Source organism: Somniosus microcephalus, chromosome 3 (genome assembly GCF_052327205.1).
Source record: "Somniosus microcephalus isolate GS21.2 chromosome 3, FLI_Smic_1.0, whole genome shotgun sequence".
Classification (NCBI taxonomy): Eukaryota; Metazoa; Chordata; class Chondrichthyes; order Squaliformes; family Somniosidae; genus Somniosus; species Somniosus microcephalus.
In genome coordinates, this window is record NC_140989.1 from 33,051,144 (window position 1) to 33,078,519 (window position 27,376).

At 42.8% G+C, this 27,376-nt stretch overlaps 1 protein-coding gene across 10 annotated transcripts in view; it reads left to right on the forward strand.

Annotated features, from left to right (window-relative positions):
- Positions 1-27,376, forward strand: part of akt3a (AKT serine/threonine kinase 3a) — a 378,634-nt gene that overhangs the window by 235,122 nt on the left and 116,136 nt on the right. For all 10 annotated transcript variants that reach the window (XM_085979837.1, XM_085979815.1, XM_085979816.1 and 7 more), the window contains 3 exons: positions 11,407-11,538; positions 25,742-25,807; positions 27,021-27,089. In XM_085979837.1, the coding sequence (XP_085835963.1) occupies positions 11,407-11,538; positions 25,742-25,807; positions 27,021-27,089 (267 nt within the window). The remainder of the gene's footprint in view (positions 1-11,406; positions 11,539-25,741; positions 25,808-27,020; positions 27,090-27,376) is intronic.

Genomic DNA, 27,376 nt, shown 5'->3' on the forward strand with positions numbered 1-27,376 from the left:
CATTCCGCTGGCGATGGACATTTCTTCTCTGGATAATGAATATTGACACAGTCCTGTTGGGACATCGAGGACTGCTTAGCAGTCATGTGTTAAGCATGGTAGTGGTCTTTAGGAAGATCACTTTCTTGGCAACTGGTACAGAAGGAGGGGACGGTGCAGTTTGCCACCATAGCCAATCGGTGCTTCAACACTTCCTGCACAGTCCAATTTTAGATGGCCCTTGCAGCAGCCAGGGATGATCACTCCAAATGTTCATCCTCCAGAATTCCTGTGTTCTGCAGCTCTCTTTCCTTGGGCAACACAGACTCCTTGGCATCAAAGCCGAATTGATGGCCTTCAGTGCAAAATTGTGCAGAGCGCAGCATCCTATGATGATCCTTGCGACCCTTTGGGGCATGTACATATTAATCCAAGCCTGGATGCTATCCAGGTCTTGTTGTAGGCTGTCGTGAGCTGCTTCTTCATCAGAGGAGTTGTGAATAGAGTTGAAAACTGGAATCATCACCAAAAGACCACATTGCTGACTTTATGATGAAGGATAGGCCATTAATGAAGCAGCCAAAGATGGTTGGGCTGAGGACGCTTCCTTAAGGAACTTCTGCAATGATGGATAAACGGGTCTTTTTCAGGATGGCAGGCTGTGACTGGTGGGGTACCGCAAGGATTGGTGCTTGGGCCCCAGCTATTCACAATCTATATCAATGATTTGGGTGAGGGGACTAAATGTAACATTTCCAAATTTGCTGTTGATACAAAGCTAGGTGGCAGTGTCAGTTGCGAAGAGGATGTGAAGAGGCTTCAAGGGAATCTCGACCGGCTCAGTGAGTGGGCGAGAACATGGCAGATGGAATATAATAATGTGGATAAATGTGAAGTTATCCACTTTGGTAGAAAAAACAGAAAGGCAGAGTATTTCCTAAATGGTGAAAGATTGGGGAATGCAGATGCTCAAAGGGACCTGGGTGTCCTTGTACATGAGCCACTGAAAGTGAATGTGCAGGTGCAGCAAGCCATTAGGAAGGCAAATGGTATGCTGGCCTTCATTACAAGCGGATTTGAGTACAGGAGTAAAGAAGTCTTACTCCAATTATATAGGGCCTTGGTGAGACCACACCTGGAGTACTGTGTACAATTTTGGTCTCCGTACCTAAGGAAGGATATACTTGCCATAGAGGGAGTGCAACGAAGGTTCACAAGATTGATTCCTGGGATGGTGGGACTGTCATATGAGAAGAGATTGCGTAAACTAGGCCTGTATTCTCTTGAATTCAGAAGAATGAGAGAGGATCTAATTGAAGCATACAAAATTATTACAGGGATTATCGGATGGATGCTGGGAGAATGTTTCCCTTGGCTGGAGAGTCTAGAACCAGGGGCCACAGCCTCAAGATAAAGGGTGGGCCATTCAGGACTGAGATGAGAAGAAATTTCTTCAGAGGGTGGTGAATCTTTGGAATTCCCTACCCCAGAGGGCTGTGGAGGCTCAGTCATTGGGTATATTCAAAACAGGTCAATAGATTTCTGACTAGTAAGGGCATCAAGGGATATGGCGATGGGGCTGGTGAATGGAATTGAGGCAGAAGATCAGCCATGATCTCACTGAATGGCAGAGCAGGCTCGAAGGGTTGAATAGTCTACTCCTGCTCCTGTTTCTTATGTCCTGGGTCTGTAATGACTGGCTTCCAACAACCACTTTCCTTTGCATCATGTATGAATCTAGCTAATGAAGGGTTTTCCTTTTGATCCCCATTAACTTCAGTTTTGCTAGGGCTTCTTGGTGCCGCCCTAGGTTGTCTGCTGCCTTGAAGTCAAAGGCAGCTACTACCCCCCTCCCCTTTAGCATTCAGCTCTTGCACCCATGTCTAGATCAAGGTTGTATGAACTCTAGAGCTGAGTGGTTCTGGCAGAATCTGAACAGTGCATCAGTGAGCAGGTTATTGGCAAGTGGGTGTTGCTTGATGGCACTATTGATGACTTCTTCTATCACTTTGATGATTGGGAGGATGCTGATGGGGCAAATCTAACCTGGCCAATTACTGCCCTGAAGATGGGGATGTTCATGGAACCTCCTCCTCCTGCTAGTTATCCACCACCATTCTCGATTAGATGTATAGAGCTACAGAACTTTGCTCTAATTATTTTTTCATTTATTCATTCACAGGATGTGGGCGTCACTGGCAAGGCCAGCATTTATTGCCCATCCCTAATTGCCCTTGAGAAGGTGGTGGTGAGCCGCCTTCTTGAACCACTGCAGTCCATGTTGTGATGGTGCTCCCACAGTGCTGTTAGGTAGGAAGTTCCAGGATTTTGACCCAGCAACGATGAAGGAACGGCGATATATTTTTAAGTCAGGATGGTGTGTGACTTGGAGGTGGTGATGTTGCAAAGAATAGTAGTAAGTCTGAGGATTGGGAGAGCTATAGAAACCAGCAAAGGATGACCCAAAAATTGATAAGGGGGAAAATAGAATATGAGAGTAAATTAGCAAGAAATATAAAAACAGATTGTAAGAGCTTCTACAAGTATGTAAAAAGGAAGAGAGTAGCAAAAGTAAGCATTGGTCCCTTAGAGGCTGAGACAGGAGAAATAATATTGGGGAACAAGGAAATGGCAGAGGCTATAAACAAATATTTTGTATCTGTCTTCAAAGTGAAAAATATACACACAAAATACACCAAAAATAGTGGGGAACCAAGGGGCTAATGAGAGCGAGGAACTTAAAGTAATTAATATCAGTAGAGAAAAAGTAGTTGAGAAACTAATGGGACTAAAAGCTGACAAATTCCCTGGACGACATCCTAGAGTTCTAAAAGAGGTGGTTGCAGAGATAGTGGACGCATTAGTTGTGATCTTCCAAAATTCTCTAGATTCAGGAAAGTTCCCAGTGGATTGGAAGGTAGCAAATATAACCCTCAAGAAAGGAGGGAGAGAGAAAACCGGGAACTACAGGCCAGTTAGCCTGACATCAGTCGTCGGGGAAAATGCTGGAATCCATTATTAAGGAAGTGGTAACAGGGTACTTAGAAAATCATAACATGATTAGGCAGCATTAACATGGTTTTATGAAAGGTAAATCATGTTTGACAAATTTATTTGTTTTTTGAGGATGTAACTAGTGGGGTAGATAAAGGGGAACCACTGGATATAGTATATTTGGATTTCCAAAAGGCATTCGATAAGGTACCACATAAAAGGTTGTTAAGCAAGATAAGGGCACATGGGGTGGGGATAAGGTATTAGCACGGATAAAGGATTGGTAAACAGAGTAGGGATAAATGGGTCATTTTCAGATTGGCAGGCTGTAACTAGTGGGGTGCTGCAAGGATCAGTGCTTGGGCCTCAGCTGTTTACAATCTATATTAATGACTTGAATGTGTCCAAGTTTGCTGCTGATACAAAGCTAGGTGGGAAAGTAAGATGTGAGGAGAATGCAAAGAGCCTGCAAAGGGATATAGACAGGTTAAGTGAGTGGGCAATAAGGTGGCAGATGGAGTATAATGTGGGGAAATGTGAGCTTATTCACTTTGGTAAGAAGAATAGAAAAACAATATTTTTAAATGGTGAGAAACTACTAAATGTTGGTGTTCAGAGAGATTTGGGTGTACAAGAAACAGTTAGCATGCAGGTATAGCAAGCAATTAGGAAGGCAAATGACATGTTGGCCTTTATTGCTAGAGGATTGGAGTACAAGAGTAAGGGAGTCTTGCTACAATTGTACAGGGCTCTGGTGAGACCACACATGGAGTACTGTGCACTGTTTTGGTCTCCTTATTTAAGGAAGGATATACTTGCTTTAGAGGTGGTGCAACAAAGGTTCACTAGATTGATTCCTGGGATTAAAGGGTTGTCCTATGAGGAGAGATTGAGTAGATTGGGCCTATACTCTCTGAAGTTTAGAAGAGTGAGAGGTAATCTCATTGAAACATACAAGATTCTGAGGGGGATTGACAGGGTAGATGCTGAGAGATTGTTTCCCCTGGCTGGAGAGTCTAGAACGAGGGGGGCATAGTCTCAGGATAAGGGGCCGGCCTTTTAAGATTGATATGAGGAGGAATTTCTTCACTGACGGTTGTGAATCTTTGGCATTCTCTGCCCCAAAGTGCTGTGGATATTCAGTCATGGAGTATATTCAAGGCTGAGATAGATACAATTTTGGACTTGAGGAATTAAGGGATATGGGAATAGGGCAGGAAAGTGGAGTTGAGGTCGAAGATCAGCCATGATCTTATTGACTGGCGGAGCTAGGGTTGCAAAATTCTGGGAATTTTTAAGAGGAAACTTTCCATGAGAATTTATAGGAATTTTGAGTTTTTTTGCACACTGATGGTTTTTGTCTCTGACCCTTATATTATCTTTGTCATCAAAATAGACATACTGTTCCATACAAATAAAAACAGGCTTTCAAAACTTTATTTAGGTTATAATTTTGAACTTTATTGAACCCCCACAAAAAAGACCCATCTAAAATAAAATAAAACGAGCGTCCGCTTATTTAGCCTGTAATTTGTCCTTTTGAGTCATCTTCTCATCATTGCTCCTCCTGATGCTCTGACTCTGGCTCTGACGTGTCCATTTCCTCTTCTGTGTCACTGTCTAGCTGTGTGGTGGACACTTCTGTATCTGGCTCCATAAGTTGCAGGTTCGCCTGGATAGCCACCAGTTTCTGCACTCTCTTGTTAGCCTGTTGCGCACCTTTGTATGCGTATTCCCAAAAAGTGACCAGTTTCGTTCAGAGGCCGCTGACGAAGGTGGGATTTGGACTATTACCGATGCAATGGGTGACAGTGCTTCAGATGCACAAAGTCCCTTCCACCAGGTATGTGCACTGATATGCTTGCATGATTCCCATATCCCGTCCCCATTCCAAAAACCTTGCTTGGTAGAGAACTTTGCCAGACTTCCCAGAACTTTGCCCACGTCCAGATTGAGGTGGCGTGAGGGTAGAAATCGCACTGAGCGCTGTTGATCTGTTCTCCAGAAAGTATTGGTCTGCCAACATGCTTTGGGTCCAGCATGTATGCTGCAGCATGAATCGGCTTGACACAAAATTCTTGATGCATCTGTATGACTTGAACAATTGCCTTCTCCTCTGCTTTGAGCAGCAGGGATGTGGGTAGGGCAATGCTGATTTGTTCTTTTAAATCAGCAAAAAGCCTGAGAACATCTGACAAGACAGCGTCATCTCCTTCAATCTGAGCAATTGCAGATGCTACTGGTAAGAGTAGTTTAAGGCTGCTAACCACTCTCTCCCAAAACACATCATCCAGCAGTATTTTCTTGATGGTGGTTTCCATATCCCCAGACTGGGATATTGCCATTTCTTGCAGTGACTCCTTACCCTCCAGGAGGCTGTTGTACATTATGACAATGCCACCCCATCTAGTGTTGCTGGGCAGCTTTAGTGTGGTGTTCTTGTTCTTTGTTGTTTGCTTGGAGTTGTAAGTTGCTGCAACTACGTGTTTTCCCCTGACATACTTACAACTTGCTTGGCTCTCTTGTACAGTGTTTCCATGGTTCTCAAACCCATGATGTCCTTGAGGAGCAGGTTGAGCCCATGAGCTGCACACCCAATAGACATAATATGAGGGTAGGCCTCCTCCACTTGAGCCCAAGCAGCCTTCATATTTGCAGCATTGTCAGTAACTACTGCAAAGACCTTTTGTGATCCAAGATCGTTGATGACCGCTTTCAGCTCATCAGCAATGTATGTGCCTGTGTGTCTGTTGTCCTTCATGTCTGTGCTCTTGAAGAACACTGGGAGAGGAGTGGAGATGATGTAGTTTATGATGCCCTCTCCTCGTACATTTGACCACCCATCTGAGATAACTGCAACACAGTCAGTCTGCCATCTCTATCGTTTCTTTGAGCTTTCCTTGGACTCTGTTATACTCGGCCTCCAGCAAATAAGTAGACAAAGCATGTCTGGTGGGAGGACAGTATGCAGGGCAAATAACATTGAAAAATCTCTTCCAGTACACATTAGTTGTGAGCATGAGGGGTGAGCCTGTCGCATATACAGCTCGAGCAAGGCACTCATCTGCATTCTTCTGGCTGTGGTTATCCATTGTATCAAAGAACCTTCCAAGTGGGCCAGGAGTTGCTGCTGATAAGGAGCTTGATGCTGAATGTGAACCATCATCTTGAATGAAAGCAGAGGAACTCTGGGCTGACTGGTGTGAGCTTTGAATGAAGTTGTTGCATTTGGATAAATGCTGCTGCATCTTTGTGGCATTCTTTACATATGGCTTTGTACAGTGTCTGCACATGTACACAGTCTTTCCATCTTTAATACCTGGGGTAAAATGCTTCCACACATCAGACGGTAAACCTGGCATTGTTCTATGCAGAGAAATAAAGGGCATTCATCTCTGTCAAACTGCGGTTGATCAGCACGATTGCAACAAAGTGAGTAAATTTTTTTCTGATGCTCCATGTGATGGAAGCATGACCTGTGCACGCACGACGCTACATCACCAATAGAGGGAGCTATCCACTCATCCAACCAATCAGGACACATTTGTTCACAGTCACACACAAAACTTGTAATTATTAAAACAAGCCAAGTAAGGAGATAAACATACATTGAAGAAGAAATTCCTTAATAATTAAGATTCCATCTCTCTTAGTAATTTTAAGAGAGGACCTGTGGAAAAAAATGAAAGAAATACAAAAAAAAAACAGTATTATGCTAGCATGTGCTTTTTTGGGTAAAATTCCCAAGCTAAACGTCCCGTGGAAAATTTCTGGAAATTTACCGGAAACTTTCCACCCCTTCACAACCCTAGGCGGAGCTGGCTTGGGGGTGGGGCGTATGGCCTACTCCTACTCCTAATTCTTAAGTTCTTATGTTCCCATGCGCCTGCTGCCCCTGTCCTCCTAGGTGGTAGAGGTCACAGGTTTGGGAGTTGCTGTCGAAGAAGCCTTGGTGAGTTGCTGTAATGCAGCTTGCAGATGGTATACACTGCAGACACAGTTCGCTGTTGGTGTTGGGAGTGACTGTTTAAGGTTGGTGGGACCGCTTAGTTCTGTCTATAGACTATTCTTTTGGTATTTAGCATGCAGGTAGCCCTGTGTTGGAGCATTGCTAGATTTGTACCTAATTCTTAGGTATGCTTGTACTTCCTTCTATACACCACATTGAACCAAGGTTATTAACCTGGCTTGATGGTAATCAGAGTGATGGATTTACAGGGCGATGAAGCTACAGATTGTGGTCGTATGCAATTCTGCTGTTGCTGATGGCTCACAGTTTTGGGATGCAAATATGACCTTAATCTGTCCCACTTAGCACTGTAGTAGTGCCATACTACACTTTGGAGACGAGACTTTGTCTTCACACAAATTGTGTGGTAGTCACTTCTGCCAATGCTGCCATAGTCAGACGTATCTTTGTAAGTTGGCGAGGGTGACATTCAGTAGGTTGCTTACTTGAGTTGGCTCCCTCGCCACTTGATGCAGGCCAAGTCTGGTAACTCTGTCCTTCAAGACTTGGCCAGTATGGTCAGTGGTGGTACTACCCAGCCACCCTTGGTGGTGTACATTGAAGTCCCCCACCCAGAGTAAATTCTGTGCCCTTGCTTCCCTACGAGCTTCTTCCAAGTATTTCTCAACATTGAGGAGTAATGGCTCAACTGTTGAGAGCAGAGGGGGCCAGTAATGTGGTGATCAGCTGGAGATTTCCGTGGCTCTGTTTGACCCGAAACCATGAGACTTAAGGTTTAGATTCAATGTTGAGAACGCCAAGAGCCACTCTCATTGACTGTATATCATTGTGCCCCCACTTCTGTGGGTTTATCCTGCCAGTGGAACTGGACATACCCAGAGATGGTGATGGAGGAAGTCTGGGACATTGGATGCTAAATATATATTTTTTTAAAATTAAAATTCATTTGTAATGTTGGCATCGCTGACAAAGCTGGCATTTGTTGCCCATACCTAGTTACACTTAACTGAGTGACTTGCTAGGCAGTTAAGAGTCAACCATATTGGTGTGGGACTGGACTGAAATATAGGCCAAGCCAGGTAAAGACAGCAAGTTTCCTTCGTTAAAGGAAATTGGTGAATCAGTTGGGTTTTTATGATAATTCGACAGCTTCATGGTCACTTTTTTTAAAACTGATACCAGCTCTTTATTCCTAAATTTGAATTGCCATGCTGGGATTTGAGCACACATTCTCTAGATTATTAGCCCAGCCTCCAGATGTTAGTGAGGAGGACTTTGCAGGCATGATCCAGTCATATGCTTATACAATGCTTGATAGTTCTATCTGATTTTCTTTTTCTTATTGAACTTTGTAGTGATGGTTGCTAGACCACTTAAGAGTGAATCACAGTGTGGAACTGGAGTCATATGTAGACCAGACCAGGTTGGGGTGGCAAATTCCTTTTCCTGAAGGATATTAGTGAACCAAATGCGTTTTCACAACAATCTGGAAGCCTTTATGGTTATTTTGTCTGTTGCCAGCCCACAAATTACCAGATTTATTGACTTCACAACTTACTACTGTGGGATTTGAACTCATGAACTCCGGGTTGCTAATCCAGTACCATAATGTCTAGAATACTCTTGCCTGTACCACCTGCATGTTTTGAAATAGAACTTGGTTCCCTTCTCTGTAACGGGGGATTTTATGGGAGGAAGGGCGGTGTTAGCAACTTGCAAAATAAGCTTACAGGTGCAGTGAAGGTATAATAAATACCATAAAGATTGGGTACTGCTGAGGCTCCAATAATCTGTCATATGCAACTTTGTGATTTTTAGTTTTATTACTTATTTTTTGTTATGTAATCATTTTATTCTAGAACATAGTATATGTCTGGTATGACTATTTGCTAGTGCAAATGGGAAATGAAATCTGGATTTTGGGAGCAGAGAATTATTCAGAAATTTGCTACACTATATAAAAGTAACTTTTAAATCCAAAATTTAAGTCATTTTAAAAACTGGGATAGTTTCTATAGCAATGGATCAAAATAATAAACCTCTGCAGACTCAGAAAATTCAGGGTAAAATATAGACCCTGTCTCAGCCACTCCATGCCACCAAATTGATAATTAAACACGAGTGAACATAGTAGGCCATTCTGCTCCTTGAGCCTATTCCACCATTCCATTAGATCATGGCTGATCTGTACCTCAACTGTATTTACCTGCTTTTGATCCATATCCCTTGCTAACCTTTAACAAAAATCTATTGACCTCAGTCTTGAAAGTTTTAACGTACGCAGCATCCACGGCCTTTTGGGGGAGAAAGTTCCATATTTCTGCTACCCTGTATGAAGGTTCTTCCTGATTTCACTCCTGAATGACCTGGCTCTAATTTTAAGATTATGCCCCCTTGTACTGGAATCCCTCACCAGAGGAAATAGTTACTCTTTATCCTATTGAATCCCTTTATCATTTAAACACCTGGATTAGATCACCCCCTCAACCTTGTATAATGAAGGGAAGACAAACCAAGTTTATGCAACCTGAAATCTGAGATTGAGGCATCAATTTTCATTCTCAAACACTGGTTTTACTTGCATAATAAGCACTGACAGAATCTTGGTAGATGTTCAATGGCTCCAAATTTGACAGTAGGAGCAGGAAAGTTGAAAAAATAAGGGAAATAAACTATTTTAACCTTTAAAAGAGAAAAATGATTAGAATATATTGTATAAGAACATAAGAATTAGGAGCAGGAGAAGGCCCCTCGAGCCTGCTCCGCCATTCAATAAGATCATGGTTGATCTTCGACCTCAACTCTACTTTCCCGCTCGATCCCCATATCCCTTGATTCCCCTGGAGTCCAAAAATCTATCTATTTCAGCCTTGAATATACTCAACGATTCAGCATCCACAGCCCTTTGGGTTAGAGAATTCCAAAGATTCACAACCCTCTGAGTGAAGAAATTCCTCCTCATCTCAGTCTTAAATGGCCGACCCCTTATCCTTGACTATGCCCCCTAGTTCTAGACTCTCCAGCCAGGGGAAACAACCTCTCGGCATCTACCCTGTCAATCCTCCTCAGAATCTTGTATGTTTCAATGAGATCCTTTCATTCTTCTAAACTCCAGAGAGTATAGGCTCAATCTCTCCTCATAGAACACCCCCCTCATCCCAGGAATCAATCTAGTGAACCTTCATTATACCGCCCTTATCTTGCGTAGCAACCTTTTTTGTGGCACCTTATCGAATGCCTTTTGGAAATGCAAATATACTACATCCAAAGGTTCTCCTTTATCTACCCTGCTGGTTACACCTTCAAAAAAATTCTAATAAATCTGTCAAATACCTTGTATGTGTCTGGACTTGGTCGAACATAATAAATGGATTTTTGTTGTTGCAGCCATATTTGGTGTCTGATTCAAACTGTCTTACATGGATGTCTCTGAATATAGGTAGGAGAGTATATGGAGAGGTTTCTTGAGGCAGCAGGTCATTGAACTCAGGAGAGGGCAAGGTGAGTTGAGATTGAAATTACCAAGGATGAGGAGTCATTCAGTGCAGAAGTTGGGGAGGAAAAGTGGGAGGGTGTCTAGGGGCGAACCTTGAGATGGGGCTGGGAGCGTATTAGAGAATGAGGACTTTAAAGGAGAGGCAAGACTGGTAGAACAAGGTTAGCTGCTTGAAGGAGATGGTGTGGCTTGGTGATGAGGACCACTCGGCCACCGTAGCAGTTTGAGTGAGGCAGGTAGTGGAATGTAGAGGCACGCTTGGCAGGCTTCAGTAAGAAGCAAGATATTGCCACCCTTGAGCTAAGCTTCAGCCAAAGCCATGATGTTCATGTCCAAAGTACGGTTGTGGACAGCAAGAACCTTGTTCGCGAATGAACAGACATTCTGAAGGGAAATGCAGAGAGGAGCAATCATTGTTAATCTGATGGCAGAGTCTGTGGGAACAGTTGTGGGTGGGGTAAGCGGGACAGGAAGCCAGTTAGGGGGACAAGCCCCCAGTGGGCTGCTGGATTGGAGGGTCGGTGATGGAGGAGGATGGGATAGTTTTGGGAAGATTAAAGTAATAGGACAAAACAAGGAAGAAAGGTTGGAGCAAGAAAAAGTTACTAGGTGAGCAGAAGCAAAGTGCTCACATTTTATATTTAAAATGTATTCGTTTTTATTTTTCTGTACATTGTTAATACAATAATAAAGTTACACTTGACATCTGAGGAGTTTTGTTACTTTACTGGATATTTTCCCCAGTATCATGCTGTGTAAGATAAAAACTTATAAAACTGATAGCCCCAATGAGACAATAATTTTCCTGACCTTGTTCGTATTCTAAAGGTTAATTACCCATTTTGAATTAGTTTGAATGCAGTTCAACCAGGCTTCTTGCTTTTCATATGTGGCAACTAGTTCTATCTATCGAGTTCCACTGTGGTACAGTTTTTGTTGACACTTTTTTCCCTCATTTTATTTACAGACTATGAATGACTTTGATTATTTAAAACTACTGGGAAAAGGCACTTTTGGAAAAGTAATTTTAGTCAAGGAAAAGGCAACTGGGAAATATTACGCAATGAAGATTCTAAAGAAAGAAATTATTATTGCAAAGGTAGGCACAAATGGTTTACTTTTCAGAAGCAACACTGAAAGATTGAAGATGTTAATATTCTTGTAGTTGGAATTGTAAAGTAGTGATTAAGTTTTCAAGCGAAATAGAAAAATACAAGCAACAACAGTAAAATTTTATATAATACTTGGTAGAGTTTATAATTGCTTTGTTTACCAATATTATATATTGATCAATGCTACAAAGGTATTCAAATACATTAAAATGTGTGTTGCTGTGTTTTTTGCCTCCCAGGTTGTAAAGTACTTATGAATACAAGTGCAGAATTTCTGTTAGTTAATTGTTCAGTGACTTTTATATATACCATAATAATTTTTGTTACTGGACTCGTCAAATAATTTTTACTTTAATATCGAGCATCTGCATCAAAAATGAACTCCATGCAAAAGTGGAAACAAAGCTTTAAAGACGTACACCAGTAGGTGCATGGGGAGGAAACAACTACTTTACCTTTTGCTAACTCCAACTCTGACAAGTACTTTGTCCTCCACTCCTGATGGTTATCTTGCACTGTGTTCTGGAGAAGTATTATAGCAGTGCTCAAGGTGACAGCATAACATAGAAACAGAAGATAGGAGCAGGATTAGGCCATTCGGCCCCTTGAGCCTGCTCTGCCATTCAATGAGATCATGGCTGATCATCCAAATTCAGTACCCTGTCCCTGCTTTCTCCCCATATCCCTTGATCCCTTTAGCCTTAAGAAATATATCTAACTCCTTCTTGAATATATTTAATGAATTGGCCTCAACAGCCTTCTGTGGTAGAGAATGCCACAGGTTCACCACTCTCTGGGTGAAGAAATTCCTCCTCAAAATTGCAAAAATTGTTTATACCAATCTGGCATAAAAGGAAATCTAAAAAGGTGACTCAACCGTGGATAACAGGGGAAATTAGAGACAGCATAAAATCCAAAGATAGGGCGTATAAAATAGCCAAAAAAAGCGCCAGAGCGGAAGATTGGGAACAGTTTAAGATAGAGCAAAGGAGGGCAAAGGGCATGATCAAGAGGGGCAAAATAGCTTACGAAAACAAGCTGGCGGAAAATATAAAAACTAACTCCAAAAGCTTTTATAAATATATCAAAAGGAAAAGACTGGTGAAAACCAAAGTTGGTCCATTGCAGTCAGATACGGGGGAATATATAATGGGAAATAAGGAAATGGCAGATCAACTAAATGCATACTTTGGGTCAGTCTTTACGAAGGAAGACACAAAAAACCTCCCTGGGATATCGGGAAAAATAGGGACATTGGCAAAGGAGGAACTGACGCAAATCAATATCTCTAAGGATATGGTGTTAAGGAAGCTAAAGGGATTGAAGGTGGACAAATCCCCAGGGCCTGATAACATGCATCCTAGGGTACTGAAGGAGGTGGCCCTAGAGATAGCGGATGCACTAAGGATGATTTTTCAGAATTCATTAGACTCGGGAACAGTGCCGATGGATTGGAGGGTAGCTAACGTTACCCCACTATTCAAAAAGGGGGGTAGGGAAAAAGCAGGTAATTACAGACCTGTAAGCCTTACATCAGTTGTGGGCAAAATGCTGGAGTCCATCATTAAGGATGAAATAGCGGAGCACTTAGCAAATGGGGACAGGATAGGACAGAGTCAACATGGATTTACAAAGGGTAAATCGTGCTTGACTAATCTATTGGAATTTTTTGAGGGAGTAACTGGTAGAATAGATGGGGGAGAGCCAGTAGATGTGGTGTACCTGGACTTCCAAAAGGCCTTCGATAAGGTCCCACATAAAAGATTAGCATGGAAAATTGAGGCTCATGGGATAAAGGGGAAAGTTTTGGCGTGGATAGGGAACTGGCTGTCAGATAGAAAACAGAGAGTTGGAATAAACGGCTCATTTTCTGAATGGCAGGCAGTAACAAGTGGGGTACCACAGGGATCTGTCCTGGGCCCCCAGCTGTTCACAATTTACATTAATGACCTGGATCAGGGAGTCGGATGCAGCATTTCCAAATTTGCAGACGACACTAAACTAGGAGGGGGGGTGGGCTCAGAGGAAGAGACCAGGAAGCTCCAGAGCGATTTGGACAGACTGGGCGATTGGGCGGATAAATGGCAGATGCACTATAATGTGGACAAGTGCGAAGTTATCCACCTTGGGTGCAGGAACGGGAGGGCAAATTATTATTTAAATGGCAATAGATTGGGAGAGGGGGAAGTACAGAGAGACCTGGGTGTTCTTGTACACCAGTCACTGAAGGCGAGCATGCAGGTGCAACAGGCGGTCAAGAAGGCAAACGGTATGCTGGCCTTCATAGCAAAAGGGTTAGAATACAGGAACAGGGATACCTTGCTGCAGCTGTACAGGGCACTGGTGGGACCACACCTCGAGTACTGTGTACAGTTTTGGTCGCCTCATCTGAGGAAGGATGTTCTTGCCATGGAGGGGGTGCAGCGGCGATTCACCAGGCTGATACCAGGAATGGCGGGAATGACCTATGAGGAGAGACTATGTAGTTTAGGGATGTACACACTGGAGTTTAGAAGATTGAGAGGGGACCTCATAGAAGTGTATAAAATTCTGACAGGTCTAGACAGACTGGATGCAGAAGGAATGTTTCCCTTGGCGGGTGAGAACAGAACTAGAGGACATAATTTAAGGATAAGGGCTAAACCATTTAGGACAGAGATGAGGGGGAATTTCTTCACTCAGAGAGTGGTGAACCTGTGGAACTCATTGCCACAGAGGGCAGTGTACGCCAGCTCATTAAATATATTTAAGAGGGAATTAGATATATTTCTACGGGCAAAAGGGGTTAAGGGTTACGGAGAGAAGGCGGGGACGGGATACTGAATTAAAGGATCAGCCATGATCTCATCGAATGGCGGAGCAGGCACGAAGGGCCGAATGGCCTACTCCTGCTCCTATCTTCTATGTATCTATGTATCTATGTATCTCTGTCCTAAATGGCTTACCCCTTATCTTTAGACTGTGACCCCTGGTTCTGGACTCCCCGACCATCGCGAACATCCTACATCTAGTCTGTCTAGTCCTGTTAGAATTTTAAGTTTCAATGAGATCCCTCTCATTCGTCTAAACTCCAGCGAGTATAAGCCCAATCGACCCAATCTCTCCTCATACGTCATTCCTGCCATCCCAGGTATCAGCCTGGTGAATCTTCGCTGCACTCCCTCCATGGCAAGAACATCCTTCCTCAGATAAGGTGACCAAAACTGCACACAATACTCAAGGTGTGGTCTCACCAAGGCCCTGTACAACTGCAGCAAGACATCTTTGTTCCTGTACTCGAACCCTCTCGCTATGAAGGCCAACATACCATTTGCCTTCTTAACCGCCTGCTGCACCTGCATGCTTACCTTCAGCGACTGGTGCACAAGGACACCCAGGTCTCGTTGCACTTCCCCTTCACCCAATCTATTGCCGTTCAGATAATCTGCCTTCCTGTTTTTGCCACCAAAGTGGATAACCTCGCATTTATCCACATTATACTGCATCTGCCATACATTTGCCCAATCACCCAACCTGTCCAAATCATACTGGAGTTTCTCTGCATCCTCCTCACAGCACACACGCCCACCCAGCTTTGTCTCATCTGCAAACTTGGAGATATTACATCTAGTTCCCTCATCTAGATCATTAATATATTGTGAATAGCTGGGGTCCTAGCACCGATCCCTGCGGTACCCCACTAGTCACTGCCTGCCACTTGGAAAAAGACCCGTTTATTCCAACTCTTTGCTTGTCTGCCAGCCAGTTCTCTATCCAAGTCAGTACCTTGCCCCCAATCCCATTTGCTTTAACTTTACATGCTAATCTCTTATGCGGGACCTTATCGAAAGCCTTCTGAAAGTCCAAATACACCACATCCACTGGTTTTCCCTTATCTATTCTACCAGTTACATCCTCAAAAAATTCCAGTAGATTAGTCAAGCACGATTTACCTTTTGTAAATCTATGTTGACTTTGTCCGATCATGTCACTGTATTCCAAGTGCTCTGCCATTACATCTTTTATAATGGACTCTAGCATTTTCCCCACTACAGGAAACTTTGGTTTATCTGGAGGTTGTATGTCCGGAAGCCTCGATCTAACGGCAGAAATCAGCAGCCGTTTTGTTAGGTTTTTTTTCTTCCCCTAGCATTTTTTTTAAACAGTCAGGCTGTGGAAAGCCTCTCTGTAGCTTAGCAACAGCTTCAGAGACGCTTCCAAGGTACGGGCCGAGTGTTTACAAGCTGTTGCTAAGCAACAGTGTTTGTTGTCAGATACGGAGATGAAAACCTCCGTATCCTTCAACATTAGCGCTGGTCTATCTGGAAGTTTTGATCTAACGGCACCAGCTCGGTCCCGTCGGTGCCGGATATCGCAAAGTTTCCTGTACCGATGTCAGGCTTACCGGTCTATAATTCCCCGATTTCTCTCTCTCACCTTTTTTGAATAGTGGGGTAACATTAGCTACCCTCCAATCCATGGGTACTGTTCCAGAATCTATAGAATTTTGGAAGATGACCAGCAATGCATCTACTATTTCTAGGGCCACTTCCTTAAGTACCCTAGGATGTAGATTATCAGGCCCTGGGGATTTATCGACCTTCAATCCCGTCAATTTCCTTAACACCATTTCCCTACAAATACTGATTTCATTCAGTTCCTCCCTCTCATCAGACCCTATGTTCTCGACATCTCTGGGAGGTTATTTGTGTCCTCCCTTGTGAAGACAGAACCAAAGTATGTATTTAATTGATCAGCCATTTCTTTGTTCCCCATTATAAATTCCCCTGATTCTGACTGCAAGGGAGCTACACTTGACTTCACCAATCTTTTTCTCTTCACATATCTATAGAAGCTTTTACAGTCAGTTTTTATGTTCCCTGAAAGCTTACTCTTATACTCTATTTTCCCCCTCTTAATTAATCCCTTTGTCCTCCTTTGCTGAATCCTAAACTGCTCCCAATCCTCAGGTCTGCTGCTTTTTCTGGCCAATTTATATGTCCTTTCCTTGGATCTTATGCTATCCCTAATTTCCCTTGTTAGCCACGGTTGAGTCACCTTTTTTGTTTTATTTTTATGCCAAACAGGGATGAACAAATTCTGTAGTTCATCCATGCGATCTTTAAATGTTTGCCATTGCCTATCCACCGTCAACCCTTTAAGTAACATTCCCCAATCAATCCTACCCAACTCGTGCCTCATACCATTGTAGTTTCCTTTTGCAATTCCCTACCCAATGGATAGCAGAACACACGCCCTTGCACAGCAGCACAAAAAATAATTACTCCCAACAAACAAGTGAAGCCCTCACACAACCAGAAAGCAACTTTCACAGCTAGGGTGGAGTGACTCACACTTTGTGAAAGTACAGTGTTGGGTAAGGCAGGAGTTGGCTCAGTTCACAATTAAGCTGGATGTGTAGGATACTATCAGCATAACACCTCCCAGCTGGCTTCTTAACCACCCAAACCAAAATCAGTACATCAAAAATGTATAGAATTCTATTAAAAGCTATACCAATTTGAACCCATAATCACCTAAAGATGTACAAACTACCCAGACAACTTTCAACTTTCATACATGCTGACATTAACCATATTTCGCTCATTGCTCTGCACTATGCCAAAATATATATCATTATAATATAAATTGACAGTATAATACAATATATACACATGTAACAGTGCAAATCAGTTAAGAGCCTTGAGAAAATTGTTTTACAGGCAGCGTAAAGTAGGATTACTGCACCTTTATACTTAACCAGAATTGTCCACCTCAACGTGAACAGTCTTATTTGGTACCTTTTTGTTGATGACTGCAATCCAAAGCCACTCTAATGAATTTTCCAATGTGGTCTACCACTGAATAGTGGGACACAGGTCTGTACTTGCTGTTCCTACATGGTGAGCTCTTGATTTCAATTACCCCATTGTGAGAAGCTGCCAAGTGGCGGCCAAGCATTTGTTGCTAAATTAACAGCCAGTCACTCTACGGCACTTGCGCGCTCCTTCTAATAATTGGCTATGGATTGGGATTAGATTAGTGGCAACCTGTATTAACAAAAACTTTATACTTAGCTTACATACTCGTTGGAGAAAGTGTGCAGTGGGAAGGAACCAGAGAAAAGTAAAATGTTTGGGGGATCAGTTTGATTTCGCTCTCCCACAGTCAGACATTTACTAAATTTGTAAGCTTTATTTGAAATGTGATGACTTAATTATGCAGTGGTGCAATACACCTATTCAAGTAGAAATTTAGGTATAGCATAGGCTGTGTCATAATTATTTTATTTACATTAGCTTCATTTATGTATGCTTTCATTGCTGGCAAGCTTGGATTAATGCACGGACCTACAGGGCCCATGCCCCGTTGCCCCAGTGAAATATGGGCTCTCCACCAGGGGCCCCATGCAAATATGTCATCCTCGGTAAAACTCATCATAATGTAGAAAAACTGCATACAATCATTGGATTAAAATATTCTGGCATTTACAAGTTCTGCTTTATTATTACTGCAGTGTGTAAACATTCTGCAGGCCTATTTCTTCATCCATTTTACTACACATTTGTGAATTAATGAATCCGTGTGGGGGTGGGGGGGGGGGTGTAGAGACTGTGTGGGGATGCGGAGGGAACCCAGGAATTCTTAATCTATCTGATGTAATTTGTGTATGTACCACCTTGACCATTGCTCCTCATTCTGCAGCACACCTCATTCTACAGCACTCTTATGACTGTCTAAATTGCGATGCTGCTGTGAGGGTGGGACACTGTTGCCCTCGCACAACAAATGTCATGCCAACTAATGACCATTTATAGCTCTTTAGACAGGAAACATAGGTTTATAATTTTAAATTTATAAATTTTAAATTTAAATGAAATTAAAACAGCCATTTGTAGTCTGCTGCCTTGAATATAATACTAAGTGCTGGTTATACTAAATTGGATGCTTGTTTTTAATTTTAAAATAATGAATGATGCACTTAAATATACTAATCTTATTTTGTGGTTTACTAATATCCAGCTCACTGAAAGTATTGCCGTGGGAAAATTTATAAGAACATAACATAAGAAATAGGAGCAGGAGTAGGCCATTCGGCCCCTCGAGCCTGCTCGGCCATTCAACAAGATCATGGCTGATCTTCTACCTCAACTTCACCTTCCTGCACTATCCTCTCATCCCTCAATTCCGAAAAATTTATCAACCTCTGCCTTGAATATACTCAATGACTGAGCATCCAAAGCGCTCTCTGGTAGAGAATGCCAAAGATTCACAACCCTTTGAGTGAAAAAATTTCTCCTCATCTCAGTCCTGAATGGCCTACCCCTTATTCTGAAACTGTGACCCTGTGTTCAAGATTCCCCAGCCAGGTGAAACATTTTCCCAGCATTAACCCCGTCAAGCTCCTTAAAAATTATATGTTTCATTAAATCACCCCTCATTTTTCTAAACTGTAGGGAATATAACAACAACTTGTATTTATATAGCACCTTTAACATAGTAAAACGTCCCAAAGGGGCTGCACAGGAGTATTGTAAGATGAGAAATTTTACACTGAGCCACATAAGGATAAATTAGGGCAGGTGACCAAAAGCTTTGTCGAAGTTTTAAAGGAGGAAAGGGGTAGCGAGGCAGAGGGGTTTAGGCAGGGAATTCCAGAGCTTAGGGCCTAGGCAACAGAAGGCACAGCCACCAAAGGTTGAGCGATTTATAATCAGGGATGCTCAAGGCAGAATTAGAGGAACACAGATATCTCTGGTTGTGGCATTGTGGGGCTGAGGAGATTAGCGATGGGAAAGGGTGAGGCCATGGAGGGATTTGAAAACAAGGATGAGAATTTTGAAATCAAGGTGCTGCTTAACCAGGAGCCAATGTAGGTCAGCGAGCACAGAGGAGATGGACGAACAGGACTTGGTGCGAGTTAGGACACGGGCAGCTGAGTTTTGGATGACCAAGTTTACGTAGGGTGGAATGTGGGAGGCCAGCCAGGAGTGTGTTGGAATAGTCAAGTCTAGAGGTAACAAAGTCATGGATGAGGGTTTCAGCAGTGGATGAGCTGAGGCAAGGGCGGAGACGGGCGATGTTACGGAGGTGGAAGTAGGCGGTCTTTGTTATGCTGCGGATATGTGGTCGGAAGCTCATTTCAGGGTCAAATACGACACCAAGGCTGCGAACAGTGTGGTTCAGCCTCAGACACATGTTAGGGAGAGGGATGGAGTCGGTGGCTAGGGAACGGAGTTTGTGGCGGGGACCGAAAACAATGGCTTCGATCTTCCTAATATTTAATTGGAGAAAATTTTTGCTCATCCGAAATTGGATGTCGGAGAAGCAGCCTGACAATTTAGAGACCGTGGAGGGGTCGAGAGAAGAGGTAGTGAGGTAGAGCTGGGTGTCATCAGCGTACATGTGGAAACTGGCTCTGTTTTCGGATGATGTCGCCAAGGGGTAACATGTAGATGAGAAATAGGAGGGGGCTAAGTAAAGATCCTTGGGGGACACCAGAGGTAGCGATGCGGGAGCAGGAAGAGAAGCCATTGCAGGTGATTCTGTGGCTGCGATTAGATAGATAAGAATGGAACCAGGCGAGTGCAGTCCCACCTGGCTGGACGACGATGGAGAGGCGTTGGAGAAGGATGGAGTGGTCAACCGTGTCAAAGGCTGCAGACAAGTCAAGAAGGACGAGGAGGGATAGTTTACCTTTGTCACAGTCACAAAGGATGTCATTTGTGACTTTGATAGCTGTATCAGTACTGTGGCAAGGGCGGAAACCTGATTGGAGGGATTCAAACATGGAATTGCGGGAAAGATGGGCATGGATTTGGGAGGCGACCATGGATTTGGGAGGCGACAACGTGTTCAAGGACTTGCAAGGAAAGGGAGGTTGGAGATGGGGCGGTAGTTTGCAAGGACGGAGGGATCAAGGGTTGGTTTTTTGAGGAGAGGGTTGATGACCTCAGATTTGAGGGAGAAGGGGACAGTACCCGAGGATGGAGAATGATTAATATCAGCTAACATAGGAGCCAGAAAAGGAAGTTGGGTGGTTAGCAGTTTGGTGGGAATAAGGTCGAGGGAGCAGGAGGTGGGGCTCATGGATAAGATGAGCGCAGAGGGGTCATGTGGGGAGATCGGAGAGAAACTGGAGAAAGATGTGAGTTCAGGGCTAGGGCAGAGGGGAAGTTTGGCCCAATGGGCTAGGGGAAGGAAGGGAAGTGGCAGAGGCAGCTGAACGGATGGTCTCAATCTTAGAGACAAAGATGTCCATGAGCTCCTCACAGTTGTTATCGGAGGTGAGGGTGGAGGAGACAGGAGAGAGGGGTTTAAGAAGATGGTTAGCAGTAGTGAATAGGAGCCAGGGTTTATCTTTGCATTCCAGAATGATTCTGGAATAGTGAACAATTTTGGCAGACGAGAGCAGGACCCGATAATGCTTTGTGGTCTAGCCAGATCTGGCGGTGAATGGCTAAACCAGTTGTCTGCCATATCCGTTCAAGCCTGCGTCCCTTGGACTTAAGGGAGCGAAGATGAGAGCTGTACCAGGGTGAACGGCCAGGGTAAGAGAGGGTAATTGTTTTAATAGGGACTAGGGCCTCGAAGGTGGTGGTGAGGATGTGGTTGAGCAGATCGGTAGCTGCAGAAATGTCATGGTGAATGCCGCGCCAGAGGCTGGACAGTTGGGATTTCATAAGTGCAGTTGTAAGAGAGTTGGGAGAGGTTTTTCCAGGGGCGGACACAGAAGGAAGTAGGGGCGGTGGAAGGGGGATGTGGGTGGAGAGCGACACGAGAAAATGGTCAGAGATGGCTTTATCTGAAATTGACGCGATGGGAGTAGCGAGGCCACAAGAGATGGCAAAGTCGAGGGGGTGGCCGTGAATATGGGTTGGGGAGTTTACATGGAGGGAGAGATTAAGATAGGTTAGGAGGCTAGTGAACTCGGAGGAGAGAGAGCATGATGAATTGAGATGGAGGTTGAAATCACCGAGGATGAGAAGTCGTTCGGTGCTGAGGGAGGAGAACAGAGAAGATATCTCAATAATAACATTTTTATGGTACTTGGTTGGGCTGTAGAGAACAAGAATTTTAAATGAGAGGTGAAAGGGGTGGAATAAGGTGAGATGCTCAAAGGAGAAACTGCTTGAGGAATAGGGGGACAGACTGATTTGGTAATGAGCCACACTGTCACCACGGCGGTCTGAGCGGGGCAAGTGGTGGAAGGTACAGCCAGGTGGGGAGGCTTCATTTACGGGTAAGGTGTCATCACCCCTCAACCAAGTTTCCGTCAGGGCCATGATGTCGATGCAATCATTCACGATAAGCTCATGGAAGGGAAGGGCCTTGTTCGCAAGTGAACGGACATTCTGGAGGGAGATACGAAGAGAGTCAGTGATGGTTGCCCCACTGCCAGCATCCACAGGGTCAGCGCTGTGGGTGTTGAGTTGGATGGGGAGGAGATTGGCAAGATTTGCCCCCAGTGGGCACGCTGGGCGGGAAGGCCGGCAAGAGAGTAGGATGGGACAGTTGGTGTTGCTGCTCATAAGGCGGCAGCGACGGTGCCACGATGGGCCCTTCGTAGGATGCCAAGAGAGGCACAGAGGGAAGTTGTGGGCTTATCTAAGAGGGAGTCCAGCCTGGGACGGCAGCAGGAGAGCAGGAAGGTCGAAGAGTAATGAAGGATTGGGTTAGGGATTTGGGAGGGCAGTGTATCCGAGAGAGAAGAGATGAAAGGAAGCATGACGACAGGAGAGTGCGGTCAGGGAGGGATAGAGAGAAAAGGAAAATAGGGGGGAAAAAATGGAATTGCTCGGGTCCGGAACAGCAGCCAAAGTGTGCACGAGAATGGACAGGGGAAAAGCTCAGGTTACATAGGCCTGTTTAAATGTTGGAATACATATTTCCTGGTAGCAGGGAACGGGTTGGGGACAATAGTAGGGAGCCCAGGATCAAAGTCCGAGGCCCCATGGAAGGACAAAGCCGCGTAAGCAGGATGGGGCCGGTATGGAGCATCGACGAACCACTGTCCAAAGCAGGTGAGTGAAGTCAAGAAGCTGTTTGAAGGGTAGAGAGTTTGAGGATGGAGGTTGTTGCTGTAAGAATGAGAGTCGGTAGCGATGCAGAAAGATGAAGGCTAAAATTGACGCAAGTTGGAGGTCACCATAGATTAAAGCAGCGGAGTAAAAGTAAAACCACAAGCCAGTGACTAGCAAAGCTGAAAACCAGTAGAACAAGTCACCGGATAGCAAGTGCCTTGCGGTACCCCGCTATTTACAGCCTGCCAACCTGAAAAAGTCCTGTTTATTGCTGCTCTCTTTTCTGTCCATTTAACCAATCCTCAATCCATGCTAATATATTACCCCCAATCCCGTGAGTCCTAATTTTGTGTAATAACCTCTTGTGTGGCACCTTATAGGCCTAGTCTACTCAATCTTTCCTCATAGGGCAATCCCCTCATCCCAGGAACCAGTCTAGTGAACCTTCGTTGCACTCCCTGTAAGGCAAGTATGTCTTTCCTTGGGTAAGGGGACCAGAACTGTACACAATACTCCAGGTGTGGACTCACCAATGTCCTGTATAATTGTAGTAAGACTTCTTTACTCTTGTACTCTAATCCCTTTGCAGCAAAAGCTAACATACCATTTGCTTTCTTAATTGCTTGCTGTACCTGCATGTTAACTTTCTGTGATTCATGTACAAGGACACCCAGGTCCCACTGAATACAAACGTTTCCCAGTCTCTCAACATTCAAAAAATATTCTACATTTTTGTTTTTCCCTACCAAAGTGGATAACTTCACACTTCCCCACATTGTATTCCATTTGCCATGTTCTTGCCCACTCAGTTAACCGGTCTATATCTCTCTGCAGCCTCTTTGCATCCTCCTCACAGCTTACTTTCCAACATAACTTTGTATCATCAGCAAACTTGTTACTCAGTCCCTTCACCTAAGTCATTAATATAGATCGTAAATAGCTGAGATCCAAGCACTGATCTTTGCTAGTTACAGCCTGCCAACCTGAAAAAGCCCTGTTTATTCCTACTCTCTGTTTGCTGTCCATTAACCAATCCTCAATCCATGCTAACATATTGCCCCCAATCCCATGAGTCCAAATTTTGTGTAATAATCTCTTGTGTGGCACCTTATCGAATGCTTTTTGAAAATCCAAATACACTACGTCTACTGGTTTCCCCCTTATCCATCCTACTAGTTATATCTTCAAAAAACTTTTAACAGATTTGTCAAACACTATTTCCCTTTCATAAAACCATGTTGACTCTGCCTAATCATATTACAATTTTCTAAGTGCCCTGTTACCATGTCCCTAATAATAGATTCTCGCATTTTACCTACTACTGATGTCAGCCTAACTGGCCTATGGTTCCCCGTTTTTTTCTCTTCCTCCTTTCTTAAATAGCGGGGTTATGTTTGCTACCTTCCAATCCTTGGGGACTATTCTAGAATCTAGGGAAAGGCTGGAAGATTAATACCAATGCATCTACTATCTCTGCAGCTACCTCTTTTAAAACCCTAGGATGCAGGTCGTCCGGTCCTGGGGATTTGTTGCCACTTAGTCCCATTAATTTCTCCAGTACTATGTCTTTACTTATACTGATTTCTTTAAGTCCCTGATTCGGGCAGCACGGTGGCATAGTGGTTAGCACTGTTGCCTCACAGCGCCAGGGACCCGGGTTCGAATCCAGCCTCTGGTGACTGTCTGTGTGGAGTTTGCACATTCTCCCCGTGTTTGCGTGGGTTTTCTCCGGGTGCTCCGGTTTCCTCCCACAGTCCAAAGATGTGCAGGTTAAGATGATTGGCTATGATAAATTGACCCTTAGTGTTAGGGGGATTAAATACGTGGGGTTACGGGGATCGGGTGGGATATGTGTTGGTGCAGGCTCGATGGGCCGAAATGGCCTCTATCTGCACTGTGGGGATTCTGTGATTCTCTCTAGACCCTTGGTTCCCCATTATTTTTCCGGAATGTTTTTTGTGTCTTCTACCATGAAGACAGATACAAAGTATTTGTTTAATGCCACTGCCATTTCCTTATTGCCTATTATAATTTTTTCTGTCTCTGCCTCTAATGGGCCCATGTTTACTTTCACTAATCTCTTTCTATTTACATACCTATAGAAACGATTATAATCTGTTTTTATGTCTCTTGCTAATTTATTCTCATACTCCCTTTTCTCTTTCCTTATCAATTTCTTGGCCCACCTTTGCTGAATTCTAAAATCCTCCCAATCCTCAGGCTTACTATTCTCTTTGGCAGGATTATAAACCTTTTCCTTTAATGTAATACTACCTTTAACTTCTCTTGTTGGCCACGGTTGGACCATTTTTCCTGTGAGGTTTTTGTGCCTTAAAGGAGTGTATATTTGTTGTAAATGATGTATTAATTCTTTAAATGCTAGCCATTGCTTGTCTACCATCATATATTTTAATGTAGTTTCCTATCTACCTTAGCCAACTCGCTCTTTATACCTTCGTAGTTTGCTTTGTTTAGATTTAAGACCCTAGTTTCGACTTCACTAAATCACTTTCAAACTCTAAAATTCTATCATATTATGGTCACTCTTCCCTAAAGGCCCCTTTACTACAAGATTATTAATTATCCCTTTCTCATGACAAAGATCATTGATCTGTGAAAACTATGATTGTGTGTTTATAAGTTCTGTAATTTTATTTTCTAAATATTTGCCTTTTTAACTTTCTTCAGTATGTTCTGAAGTATTCTATATCTAACACTACCAATTTTACCTGTATGTCATTACCTGTAACAGAAATATGGGGTTTCAGTAGTTGTGTTTACTGAGCCTCTGGAATTTCTTCCTTTTTGAATCCTGAGAAATCTACCTGCTCGTACTTGTGTGTTCCTTAAGCAGGTGTTTAAGGAAAAGTGTTTTCAAATTGAATCATCAGTTGTTTAATATTTTTGGACAAGAAGTGTTTCTGACTGAACATCCTTAAGAAAAAGCTTAACAAAGCCTATCTCTTTGTTCCACTTTCTGTTCTGTAGGTGTTAATAGCTCATTAGATTTTTTAATTGTGAAAGTTCTAATTGTTTTATAACTTGCAATATTTTTGGTTCACATGTCTGGTTTAAATTGGGCAAACTGGTAACAAAACTAAAATGAAAGGCTTATTTTAAAATGTATGCTGAAGCTCAGCTACCTATACAGAGCTTGCACCTAAACATTGTTTTCCCTTTTTATTAGGATGAGGTAGCACACACACTTACAGAAAGCAGAGTATTAAAAAACACTAGGCATCCGTTTTTAACGGTAAGTACTATAAGACTATAAAGTATTTTTTTCTGCTGTTCAGACATTAATGGATATAAGATTTAAGTGTTGTGCTGTTTCTCTATTAAATTTATAACAAATTTCGGTACTAACCAGACCTACAAAGAATAATTGGTGCTTACAGTGACTGTTAGTTATATCTTATCTACACAATTGTATAGCAACATCTGTTCTGTATTGAAATTAATACATTGAAATAGGCACTGCACATGCAATCCTGAATTTGAAAATGTATTTACTGATAAATTTACAATGTAAAATTATGTAGTGTGACGAAGCTACCTGCAATTTCTGTAGCAGTAACCAGTTGCAGACGATGGCCAAAGGCAAAATAGAACCGGTCATAATGAAGTCATACTAAAAGAAGTAATTGATTTCTTGAGGCATTTTACATTTGAGCCTATTTATGATTTTTTTTTTTTAAGTTTATGCACATTGTCACTCCATTTGCAGTGTAAAATATGGTTGTAATTCATTCTATTAGATCAAATTTCACTTTTTTTGTAATAAAAAAACACAATTAGTTCCATGGTCTGTTAAAGAAACATAAATTTAATGGAAAAAGTAATTAGCAAACCTTTGTAAGCACACAACATAGTATTAATTGCATTCAGATACTTCAATCGCCTTGACTTGTTAGTGATGTCGTTATGATGAAAATGGTACTTTACTCTTCTGGCTATTTTGCTAACACAAGCAAAAGAAAGAGTTTGCGAAACATTTTCTGATAAAGACAGCGAGTGCCCTTTAAATTTTATATTTTCTGTTCCCTTTCATGAATCACAATAGTTTTGATATTTCTAACGAGCCTTGAAAATGGTCTACTTTACATTGTGAAGTGAACTAGCAATAACTGGTAGCAGAAGGCAGCCTCTGTGGAACTTATTTTTCATTTTCTTCATTATTCTATTACAAACCTATGAAGATCTGTGAGGGTAAAATCTCACTAGATAACAGGCAAATGAAAGTTGATCTAAGAGTGCCATAAGCTGTTTCCCATTTGCTAGCTGATAAAAGCATTTGGCACCATTCATCGCTATGTAGATGTATTAGAGATGTTTTGAGAATGCAGCTGAAGTTAAATGCAGCTTTTTAATATTAAAACCATTAGCAGCAGGCACTTGCTATAAAAACTATCAAAACTAAATAATTCACATAATTCTCTGTACACTTGTGATTCTTTTTATTACAGTCTTTGAAGTATTCTTTCCAAACTAAAGATCGTTTATGTTTTGTCATGGAGTATGTGAATGGTGGAGAGGTAAGCCTGAATTTAAAGAGAACTATGATGAACAGTGCAGTGTTCTATATTAATTTTGCAATTGTTAACTATACTGATTTCTATTTTTTCTTGTCTAAGAAAATAAATTGGGGTGGTTTTGTTGTCCTTCAAACTTGAATCAGTTTGTAATAGAGCAAGATAATGAATATATTGAGCAGAAAAAAAAACTCCTTCCCTACCTGTCACCAATGCTCGTCCCACTCTGGGCAGATGGAAAATCATTGTGGCAGCAATGTGATATAGTTGATAAAACTTTTTAAACAGTT